The sequence below is a fragment of the Oncorhynchus tshawytscha genome, linkage group LG34 (assembly GCF_018296145.1).
Source record: "Oncorhynchus tshawytscha isolate Ot180627B linkage group LG34, Otsh_v2.0, whole genome shotgun sequence".
Classification (NCBI taxonomy): domain Eukaryota; kingdom Metazoa; phylum Chordata; class Actinopteri; order Salmoniformes; family Salmonidae; genus Oncorhynchus; species Oncorhynchus tshawytscha.
In genome coordinates, this window is record NC_056462.1 from 1158891 (window position 1) to 1171500 (window position 12610).

General features: G+C 40.6%; 1 protein-coding gene across 2 annotated transcripts in view; it reads right to left on the reverse strand.

The window, feature by feature from the left end:
- usp53b (ubiquitin specific peptidase 53b) overlaps positions 1 to 11081 on the reverse strand; it is a 49117-nt gene extending 38036 nt beyond the window's left edge. For both annotated transcript variants that reach the window (XM_024398386.2, XM_024398385.2), the window contains exons 1-7: positions 10534 to 11081; positions 6502 to 6692; positions 6073 to 6242; positions 5724 to 5816; positions 5167 to 5301; positions 2871 to 2984; positions 2136 to 2218 (exon numbers count right to left, since the gene is read on the reverse strand). In XM_024398386.2, coding sequence (XP_024254154.1) covers positions 2136 to 2218; positions 2871 to 2984; positions 5167 to 5301; positions 5724 to 5816; positions 6073 to 6242; positions 6502 to 6568 — 662 coding nt within the window. In that variant the 5' untranslated portion in view covers positions 6569 to 6692; positions 10534 to 11081. The remainder of the gene's footprint in view (positions 1 to 2135; positions 2219 to 2870; positions 2985 to 5166; positions 5302 to 5723; positions 5817 to 6072; positions 6243 to 6501; positions 6693 to 10533) is intronic.
- Between the last annotated feature and the right edge of the window lie 1529 nt (positions 11082 to 12610).

Consider the following 12610-nt stretch of genomic DNA (forward strand, 5'->3'; position numbering starts at 1 on the left):
AATTGAAGTAGATACATTATATATACAAAAGTATGTGAACACCCCTTCAAATTACTGTATTCTGCTATTTCAGCCACACCTGTTGCTGACAGGTGTATAAAGTTGTGCACACAGCCATGCAATCTCCATAGACAAACATTGGCAGTAGAATGGCCTTACAGAAGAGCTCAGTGACTTTCAACATGGCACCGTCATAGGATGTCACCTTTCCAACAAGTCAATTCGTCAAATTTCTGCCCTGCTAGAGATGCCCCGGTCAACTGTAGGTGCTGTTATTGTGAAGTAAAAACGTCTAGGAGCAACAACAGCTCAGCAGCAAATTGTTAGGTCACAAGCTCACAGAACGGGAATGCCCCCGAATGTTGAAGTGCCCAGCGTGTGAAAATCGTCTGTCCTCGGGTTGCAACACTCACTACATACAATAACTGTTCGTCGGGAGCTTCATGAAATGGGTTTCCATGGCCGAGCAGCCGCACACAAGCCTAAGATCACCATGCACAATGTCAAGCGTCAGCTGGAATGGTGTAAGCGCGCCGTCATTGGACTCTGGAGTGATGAATCATGCTTCACCATCTGGAAGTCCGAATGACAAATGGGTTTGGCGGACGCCAGGAGAATGCGACCTGCCCCAATGCATGGTGCCAATTGTAAAGTTTGGTGGAGGAAGAATAATGGGGCTGTTTTCATGATTTGGGCTAGGCCCAATGACAGCCTAGGAACAGTGGGTTAACTGCCTGTTCAGGGGCAGAACGACAGATTTGTACCTTGTCAGCTCGGGGGTTTGAACTTGCAACCTTCCGGTTACTAGTCCAACGCTCTAACCACTGGGTCTAGAGTGCCTGGGATGATGGTGTTGATGTGAGCCATGACCAGACTTTCAAAGCATTTCATGGCTACAGATGTGAGTGCTACGGCGGGATAGCCATTTAGACAAGTTACCTTGGCATTCTTGGGCACAGGGAATATGGGGGTCTGCTTGAAACATGCATTTATTACAGACTGGGTCCGGGAGAGGTTGATATCAGTGAAACCACCAGACAGCTGGTCAGAACATGCTCTGACTAAGCATCCTGGTAATCCATCTGGCCCTGCGGCCTTGTAAATGTTAACCTGTTTAAAGGTTTGACTCACATCGGCTGCGGAGAGCGAGATCCCACAGTTGTCCAGAACTACTTATGCACTCATGCATGGTTCAGGGTTGCTTGCCTCGAAGCGTGCATAGACGGCATTTAGCTTGTCTGCTAGGCTTGTGTCACTGGGCAGCTCGAGGCTGGGTTTCCCTTTGTAATCTGGGATAATTTGCAAGCATTGCTACATCCGATGAGTGTCAGAGCCGGCGTAGTAGGATTCGATACTAGTCTTGTATTGACGTTTTGCCTGTTTGATGGCTCCTAGAAGGTCTGTGGGATTTCTTATTAGCGTTCGGATCTGTATCTTGCTCCCTGAAAGCAGCAGCTCTTGCCTTTAGCTCAGTGAGGATGTTGCCCTTAATCCATGGCTTCTGGTTGGGATATGTACTGTACGTATGGTCACTGTGGGGACGATGTCTTCGAGGCAATAATTAATAAAGCCAGTGACTGATGTGGTAGTCTGATCTTGATGGTGCATGGAAAAGCCAGCGAGGTGTATATTATCCAAGTTCTTGTTCAGTCACGACTTCGAGAAACATAGGATATTACGGTTCTTCAGGTTCCATTGATAGGATAGTCTCGAACGGAGCTCGTCCAGTTTGTTATCTAGTGATTGTACGTTCGCCTACAAAACAGAGGGCAATGACGTTCTAGAGTCTCACTGACATAGCTTAATCATGACTCTGCCTCGCTTGCCTCTCTTTCTCCGCCTCTTCCTCTTTCGAATCCCGGCGATAAGCATAATGTCCAGAGTTGCCAACTCGTTGTAGTAGAAATTTTCATCCAAATCGAGGTTAGTGATCGCTGTTCTGATGTCCAGAAGCTGTTTTCGGTCACAGGAAATGATGGTGGAAATAAGTTAAGATCAGCGTAAAAAAACACAAAATATTAGGAGCCCGTAAGACGGCAGCTATCCACTGCAGCGCCATCTCACCAGAGAATCCAATTTTGGCTTAGAGCAAAGATTCAGTTCAGTTTGACAAGTTTCTTAGAGGAAGTACTTACCATAGGGCTGTGGTGGAAACATAATGCACTAGCTCTGTGAAAGGAAGGGGGTCCGAGGAGGCGCCACAACTACGACATACAAACTGTAGGGGGGGGAAAACAAGTTTCATGTCAAATTAAAATAACAGAATAACTATAGAGAAAGTTGAAATTGGAAATCCGACGATATGTGTATAGGCCTTATCAGATTGGCCTTCGGGTCATCTATATACAGTATATTTGACTAAATCTCATTTATGTTTAAAAAAAACAAACATCTTCCCTTAGCTGTGTATATTTGCTGTGTGTATGCTTTTATTTATGCATGTATATGTCTTTCTTAAGTGGCGTAAGAATTGCCCTTTGGGGACAATAAAGATCTATTGAATTGACTTGGTTTAATAATCTTTTTGTTGTTAGTGAGTATCTCACTATTGGGTAACACTTTACTTAAGGCATACAGTATTATTACTTGTTACAAGCATGTATAAGTCCTTATAACAGTTTTATAAAGGAACTTATAAAATGCTACATTTTTATGTGGAAATGTATCAACTGAAAATGGCTGAAAATAGCGGTTTCATTATAAGATGAAAACACATTATAAACACTTCATAAATACTATTGGCAAGGCTTATAATGCATTATATACATATCATAATGCCTATATCCCTTAAGTAGAGTGTTATCCAATAGTCTATATGTCTCTCCTTTTCCCTCTTCCCAATCAACAGTGGAATAAATACTTCACATTACCTGTTCATAAAGTGTCATGGCAAACTTCTGGTGGGTAATGCAGGACTTGGATGTGCAGGCCTCAGTCGCTGTGTCAGAAACTATGTGCAGGTGAATTCTCTCCAGAATGTTCTCCTTGTGCACCAAGAATTAAACAAAATGAGGTCAGACATCTGAAGTCAGTTACTGTTAAGAGTTTTCCATTACATCCTTAGCATATGAAGTCCAAACTATCCTGATACACATATCTGTGAGTAAAAACATAACAGTGTACACTGAGTGTACAAAACATTAAGAACACCTTCCTAATATTGAGTTGCACTTGTAGTCCATGCCTCAATTCGTCAGACCATGGACTATAAGGTGTCGAAAGCATTCCACAGGGATGATGGTCCATGTTGACTCCAATTCTTCCCACAGTTGTGTCAAGTTTGCTGGATGTCCTTTGGGTGATGGACCATTCTCGATACACACGGCAAACTGTTGAGCGTGAAAAACCTAGCAGTGATGCAGTTATTGACACACTCAAACCGGTGCGCCTGGCACCTACTGTACAACCGTACACCGTTCAAAGGCACTTCAATCTTTTGTCTTGGCCATTCACCCTCTGAATGGGACACATCTGTCCATAATGAAGCAAGGCTCTGCCTTCTTAACAATACTATCCACAAGGCAGGTCCTACAGGCCATAGTTTTGTCGCACCTGGACTACTGTTCAGTCGTGTGGTCAGGTGCCACAAAGAGGGACTTAGGAAAATTACAATTGGCTCAGAATGTACACAGGGAGCTAACATTAATGATATGCATGTCAATCTCTCATGGTTCAAAGTGGAGGAGAGATTGACTTCATCACTACTTGTTTTTGTAAGAGGTGTTGACAAGCTGAATGCACTGGGCTTTTTAAACTACTCCAGTAGTACAAAGCTCGGACACCCATGCATACCTCGCAAGAGATGTCTCCACAATCCCCAAGTCCAGAACAGACTATGGGAGGTGCACAGTACTACATAGAGCCATGACTACATTGAACTATATTCCACATCAGGTAACTGATGCAAGCAGTAGAATCAGAATTTTTTTAAAGATAAAAAAACATCTTATGGAACAGCGGGGAGTGTAAAGAGACACACACACACACACACACACACACACACAGGTACAGACACACGCATACGCACACAGGCACTAGCACACGCACTCCCCACACACGTACATTGTAATATTGTTGTATGGTGGTATTATACATTTTGTATTGTAGATATGTAGTGGTGGTATAATGTTATATGATGTACTGTTTTATCTATGTGTAATGTAAGTGCTGTAATGTGCTTGGACCCCAGGAAGACCCCTTTGCAGCAGCTAATGGGGATCCCTAATAAATACAAATACATACACAATCCATGTCCCAATTGTCTCAAAGCTTCTTTAACCTGTCTCCTCCACTTTATCTACACTGATTGAAGTGGTGACATCAATAAGGGATCATAGTTTTCACCTGTTCAGTCTATGTCATGGAAAGAGCAGGTTTTCCTAATGTTTGGTACACTCAGTGTATATTAAATAATTTATCTCGCACTATCCATTTAAAATGACTGTTCACTGATATATTATGTTGAATTTTAATGACTATCAATGGCCATGCTAATGTTAGCCAAAAATGATAACATGCAAAGTAAGCATACAGAAATATTAAACAAGTAAATCATCCTGATTCAGTGGTGAACTATTAATATACTGTGCAAGAATTCACATTTCAACTATGTAATCAATGAAACAATGTTAACAGAGTTGACCAAAAAGAAACTCAACTGCTCAAAATTTGAAATGTATTTTTTTTGCAGCATAGGAGAAATGTCATCTTGTCTTACCCCTGGCGTCTTCCTAGGTTGTTATGGTCTTCACCTAAGATGGTACCATTGACAGCTCTGGGAGAATCCCCAAATATCTCATTTGGAGCTATAACCTTGTCTGTTCTAAGCAGAAAATACCCTCTGACCTCCTAGCTTCTGTTCTTTTAGCTCAGTGTTTCCCAAACCTCTCCTTAAAGTACCCCCAGCCGTTTGCCCTTATTTGATTTATTCCAGAACTATCACAGCTGACTTAACTGGTTAAGTGACTAGTTGAATCAGGTGTATTTGTACTGGAATACATAGAGTAGGCTGGGTTAGGGTTGCAAAATTACTTTTGGGAAAGTTACTGGAATTTAGCAAATTTAAGGGGTACCAAAGGAGAGTTTTGGGGAAACTACTTTAGTTCAATAAAAAAGGCTGATATGACATTGCGACCGCTAAAAAAGAAAGCTACAGTTCTGACTTACAAAGCACTCTGCAGCGTCGTCCATGTGGCCTAGTTGGAAGCGTTGCTCGTCCTTAAAGGTTTCGGCAAGGGCGTGGCGCAGGCTATCTGAAGGCAACGCTCGCTCTCGGCTCTCCTGGAACTGGCTGAAAATACTCTGCAGGGGGAAAATGCATCGTAGAGAATTACTTAGTACTGTAAGTTGCCTTACTTATCAAGTCACTAAGGGCCGGTTTCCTGGACCCAGAAAGAATGTTCAATGCAGTCCAGGATTAGTCTTAATTCTTGATGTGGAACACTGCCGACTAGGCACAGACGTCAATTTTACATCTATTTCATGTTGGATCAACGTTATTTTATTGAAATAAAGTAGAAACAATATTGATTCAACCAGTGTGTTCCCAGTGGGTGGGTTTAAAATATCTACAAATATCAACGGCTATTTTTGTTTAAATAGAAACATAATAACTATTCTACATTTTAATGAGTGGTATGGTGAACTTGGACATCTTGTGATCTCTTGAATAAGTTATCAAACTAGGTGGAAGATGTATTGTGATGATGATATTATATACAAACCTTTAAAGCGCAGAAAATGCAGGCATCCCCTAGACAAAAATGACCAGGAAGCTGTCTCAAACTCCTCCTGAAAATGTCCAACTGCCATAGCACCTGTTCCGGTGAAATGACAGACAGGTCATATTCAAATCACATTTATATGTGTATTAATCGAACAAAATCTGTAACATAAAATGTTATTACTGTTTTAGTCCTACAGGAAGTTCTACATGAAACGTAGACCTAGGTCTTACTTAAAACATGGATACATCTTAATTCAGTAGTAATCTTGCCCCTTAGCCTTCCTTAGGAAATAAGCTATGTTTAAACTATTGCATAAACCTGCATATTGACAAGGTTTAGCACTCACCTGTACGGCACTGTTGAGGAAGCAGCTATTCTGGCCTGGTTCGTTCAGAAGGCCTTTGGTGAGAGCCAGAGACAACATGCTCCCAGGCTGATAGGACTTCCCCAGACCCCCACCAACACCTCCAGGCTTTTTGAAGAGTTTGACCCATGCCAGAGAGTTAGAGCCTGACCCTGGAGGGAGAGTAGTCACCAGTTGTTTTTATGTTCTAATAGCAATGGGATATACAAATGTGGCTCTTGGACCAGGAGTTTAAGACCCCTGTTATGAGATATATCCATAGAAAACACTTTAATCATACAATACATCCTGAGGGGTAAGTCCTTATGTGTCCATGTAAATCTTAGAGGAAATAGCACTTGGCCACTGGTTATAATCATACATTGGGTTTGGTAGGATTTAGTGACTTGTGTGATGGGAGCTGTTGTTTACCTTCTCCGGAGAGTGGGGGAGGTTTGCCACAGCTGGACATACTGGGAAGAGGGAGCTGGCAGGCCATGGGACCAATCCATTACATCCCTGCCTTGCACTTCCAAAGAGATCCATTGAAGTCATTCCCAGGCTCATCCATAGGGAAGCTTTGGAATAGCACTATTGTACATTGAATGACAATGGGACCAAGTCTAAAGAGAGATGGGACAAATCGTTGGCTTTAAAAAAAAACGTTGGGCAATGACGGCACAAACAGCACAAAGCATCATTCTGTTACCAAACTTTGCATCTGCTCTGTTCTACAAGTAAATGTGCTTTTGTAAAAAAAAAATATGCAGGAATTGTTAAAAGTAGTAGTCATTGGTTTTTGTTTGAAATACATTTTAAAGTGAAAAATCTGGTTCTCAATGTCACTCTGTTACCGTTGCATTGCCCTAATATTTAATAGCAGTGAGTTACCACTTAAGTTCTCATGTATCTAACTTGAATATTTTCCCTGTGTTCATTTTCAAATAGATTTTTTGAACAGATTAGGGACAGATACAAATTAACAGTTGAAACAGTTTTTCAGTAAAATGCATCATAGTTTAAGCCAATTGTCAATGCTATTTGTGATACAATTTCCTGATTTCCCAGGGCCACCCCTTACTGGTGCTTGGTCCCCGCTCTGGCCCCCCATTAAAATACTTCTTAGAATCGCCCCTGCTATTATGTTGCGTTACTGCCATTGTTTTATCCTATGCCTTAATACATTGTTTATGACCTTCTCAAAGTGTTATGATTTTATTTTACATACACCTAAATAGAATCTTGATGATGATAGTTATATAAGTGACTATAGATACTAGATACTAGTGACCATAGAGACTAGGCCTACAGTTGCAATGGCTTCTCTGTGTTGTGATTGACGTGAGCTGGGTGGACAATGTTGGAACTGTACAGCTTACTTGGACACTGAATCAACAGTCAGTTCACAGGCTGTAGCTGCATTTTCAAGTCACGGGTTGTCACAGCACTGAAAAATACAGTTCACCCTGGCATTTCATCAAATGATTTAATCACTTTAGGACTGTGTGAAGGTCTGGATACTCCCCATACCAAAACAGCACATATAGTTTGCTAACTAGGTGAATGAGGCTCCCTGCAGGGTTGGGGTCAATATGAATGGAAGTCAGTCGATTCTGGAAGTAAACTGACATTCCAAGCGGATAATTGAAAAAAGGGCATCTATTTACAATGACTTCTCAATTAACTGAAGAGTAGAAGATACACTACATGGCCAAAAGTATGTGGACACCTGCTCGTCGAAAATCTCATTCCAAAATCATGGGCATCAATATGGAGTTGGTCCCCTCTTTCCTGCTATAACAGCCTCCACTCTTCTGGACAGGCTTTCAACTAGATGTTGGAACATTGCTGCGGGGACTTGATTCCATTCAGCCACAAGAGCATTAGTGAGGTTGGGCACTGATGTTGGGCGAATCTGACGGATTCATCCATCAGACTGCCAGATGGTGAAGCGTTATTCATCACTCCAGAGAACACGTTTCCACTGCTCCAGAGTCCAATGGCTTTACACCACTCATGTGCAATAGTGCTCTTAGGCTTGTGTGCAGCTGCTCGGCCATGGAAATCCATTTCATGAAGCTCCTGACGAACAGTTATTGTGTTGACGTTGCTTCCAGAGGCAGTTTGGAACTCTGTAGTGAGAATTGCAACGGAGGACAGATGATTTTTTACATGCTTCAGCACTCGGAGGTCCCATTCTTAGAGCTTGTGTGGCTACCACTTTGCTGCTGAGACATTGTTGCTCCTAGATGTTTCCACTTCATAATAACAACACTTACAGTTGACCAGGGCAGCTCTAGCATGAAAGAAATTTGACCAACCGACTTGTTGGAAAGGTGGCATCCTGTGACGGTGCCACGTTGAAACTCATTGAGCTCTTCAGTAAGGCCATTTATTTGTTTATTTTTAATTTAACCTTAATTTAACTAGGCAAGCCTGTTAAGAACAAATTCGGGGATGGGGGCTGGGATTAATAATAAAATGTATTAAATAAAAATATAGGACAAAACACACATCACGACAAGAAATTCTTCTGCCAATGTTTGTCTATGGAGATTGCATTCCTGTCTGCTCGATGTTATACATCTGTCAGCAACGGGTGTGGACGAAATAGCCGAATCCACTAATTTGAAGGGGTGTCCACACACTTTTGTATATATAGTGTATTTAAAAAAAATAAAATTAAATCACTGTTTTTATTTTAATTTTATTTAAATCACTTCCTGAATTGACTGCCTTCAATTAAAATTCACCCAAACATACATTACAGACAGGACAGGTTGTTGATCTTGTTGCTGAGCTGTGATGCTGCCGAGTCCTGATGTTTTCCAGGAATCCACAGAATTAATTCCATATGAAGTAGGATTAGGGCTCGGCCAAGTAATAAGCTTAATAGCCTACAGGTAGGTAACCCAGAAGCACATTACAAAACCTTAGGTTGCTCTTATAGGAGTGTAATAACACTGTAATTGCACTTTATTCTACATTGAACTCCATCTCTATCACTATGTGATTGTAAAGCATTACTAAAATAATATGTTATTACAATGTTGTTATTGTAGTAATTACAGTGTTACAGTGTTACAGAGCAAAAATAATGGAAATGTTACCGGTAAAGCATCTCATACCCTTCTCTAAGAGTTGGCTATGGACTATCACTTTAATGGTTCTAATCCATAAAGACACTGCTATATAACACATAATATTTTATATTCTATAATATTTTCTGGGTCCAACCAGCCACATTTTTCTTGAAAGATGGTTATCCTCCTCCTGTCTGACAATGTAGTCAGATCTCAGATGTGCCATGGAAACAATGAGCAGGATGAATTATACCTCCCATTAATACTGTATCGCTGTCCCAAATGGCACCCTATTCCCTTTGAAGTTCTCTACTTTTGACCAGGACCCATACGGAACTATATGGGGAATAGGGTGCCATTTGGGATGCATCCAATAGCTCCTACTAATAGCCATGTATTAAACAAGAAGCCCTGTATTAAGACATATAAATCCCAACCCAAAGTGCTCTACAAACCTACTTCAGGGATCATACAAGAGCTAGAGGCAATAGCGCCAGCATTCCATCTGATATTGTTTCATAACTACCTAGATGTAGGGGCTAGAGGATGTTTGCTTCTGGAGAGGGCTGCAGCTTGGTTTGAAAAAGATATAAGCCCTGTCCAGAAACAACCTGTTAGGCACTAATGCAGATCTGAAAGGTTTGGATAAGAATAAGCAACATGACAGAACATCCCACCTATCGATACATTACTTTAGGTATGCATGAAATTTGATGTGTTTTTTTGTGAACTATCCTTTCACATTCTGTTTGCCATCAATGACTTAAGCATAATATCTAACTGCATCTGTAGTTGACCCATGTTTGTCCTTATTTTTGCTATTTGCAAATAATATGTTTTTGCTTGTAAGAATCAAATATTTACAAAATGTGCACGATGTTTACTGGATACACTAGATACACTGCCTTCAATTCGAATTGAGCCCAACCCTGGTGTCCAGGCTAGTTATCCAGCCCATGTTGTGACCAAAAAGTGGTACAGTATACATATGAACCTGAATAATCACAAGCAAATAGACATGAACAAATATTATTCAATGTGTTTATCTGCACATGTGGTGTATTCTTCAAATAGAAAAATGATGCTTATCAAAGCCCTATAATTATAACCTAAACCTTCATGTGATTTAATTTAGCCGAAAATTCTCCATCCTTGCATGCACTGTATTAATCGAAATAGCGAGGGGTTTACACGAACATGAGGGACTTTTCTACCAGGCATAGGGCTACTTCAGATGCCATTGCATATCGTGCAATTTACACCTGTTAGGACGCATGCGTGTTATGGGGGAACCGCTTTATTTACCGCAACTCGCATCACTGCATCACAGAAAAACATACACGTTCGATACAAAATGTCATAGCACACATGCAATACTCACCGTATCTCGTCGATAATATTTGGCCGATATAATAGATCTCCCAAAGCAGCTTAGTTGTCAACATTAGATTGCCACAAGTTTTGTCCCGTAAAAATCCTATAAGCAAAAATGACTGCAATAGACTACACAGACACGCTCGTGGATGTCAGGTAGTACTGGTGGATGGAATCTGTGGGCAAATGCAGTATTAAGGCCTGCATAGCTACAATAAATTGCTACGTTAGTGCAGTGATACAATTCCAACCCGCATTTTAACCGTCATACCCGAAGACTTTTTAGCTCTTGTCTTATTCTAGCCTGACAATTTTCTTGCTGTTTTGACGTTTTCGGTTCAACAGCGGAATTCATTTCGGGAAATAAATCCAGCAGCGGTCTATGCCTGAATGTCATCCGCAGATTAATGATGTTTTGAGAGTTGCGAGGTCAAAATCCGCCCCTAGTGTACAGTAGCCTAATGCAATTCCAAAAGATAAATTTCGGCCGCATGGGCGCATTTGATGGCAAATTGCTTGTCTCGCAGAGCAGACAAGCATTCGGCGTTTGGTTTGTCCCATTTGAGGTGAGTCTAGAAATCACATGACTCAAAAAACTGTTTCACAATAATGCTGACTGCAGCATGTAACGTGGCAATATTCTGGGTTTACTATATTAAGCTATGCTTTGACGTTTGCAATTATAAAATGCAATTATCTAAAGACCATGGTCCTTGTCATCCAAGTAAAGTCATATCTTATTAAAAAAAACACGACAGCTTTGACAGAAACAGGAAGTGTCGTTGTAATTTTATAAATTCCAACATAAGACATGGGCTTTTTTTGTGCAGGTAAAATTAATTATGCGGGAAATGGTGGTGGAAATGCCTTTATAGATAACTATTGATATAATTACGTTCATATATGAAAGTAAATATGGAGTCATGATGATATGGTGTGTGGTCCTCACACTACGAATAGGGAAACCACACAGTTTATTAGGCTACAGATGAAATAAATTATGATGAACTTCACAGGGTGGTGAAAGTGCACAGAGGGTCTTATTCTGGTGACATGATGATGCTTGACTGCCATTTGACAAATCAAAATATTCTCGCTCTTATCCATAATAATCTGATCATGTAGACTAGCCAACCCGCACAGCCTACCCGCACTGTATATGCGAGCTGTTGGGTAGAGCGCAGGCGCCAAGACCAGGTTTGGCACATTTGCTCTTTAACACAACAGTTTTTGTGACAAAACTATTGGTAGAGTTGAAAATGCAATGGAAACAAATTGAACTTTAGATTTTTATTTGGTACATGAAAAATTAAGCAAAAAAGCTAATTCTGTGTGCACTACCTCATCACACACTGATTTTTATCTGCAACAAGTCTGTTTGATGGAAACATACTGTACAACTGGTGGGAAAATGAACATATATTCCGTGTATTCTGGAATATCCAAATAAAAATCTGTCCCCAATTGGATACAAACCTTGCTACTGTCAAGACACTATTATTGTTATAATGTTAAAACAGCATACTTGTTTAAAATGAATGTACTTTCAAATATTACAAAATTACACATAGGCCTACAGTGCTATGTTCAGACTGCTCAGACTACAGAGAATTGTTTCACACTGATGGTTCGATCCATATTCTCTGCTATAATTCGTTTGCCATTGTGGCTAAATGAGCAGGTCACATTCTGCAGTTAACACTAACAACATTGCTATGGATAAAGCTATAGGCTAATTTAACCCAACTGTTTAACATAATGACTTACAATAATGACATTGGTTCTAGGTATTTTCCTCTCCTTTGAATTTGTGATTTTGGTCGTAAAAAAAGTGAAATGATTTCTTGAAGTTCTGTTGAGGTGGTGTACATCTGCTGCAAAGCTATTTTTACCTTCTTTAAATGTGGTCTGTCAACGAACCCTAGCAGATAATTTACAGTGTGTGTGTGTGTGTGTGTGTGCGTGTGTTCGTGCGTGTGTGTGTGTGTGTGTGTGTGTGTGTATGTGTAAATGGATCAGCCATCATCAACTGTTGTTGGTGTATGGTTGTTGGTCTGAGGTTGGTCATACAGTTCCTGGGTAGT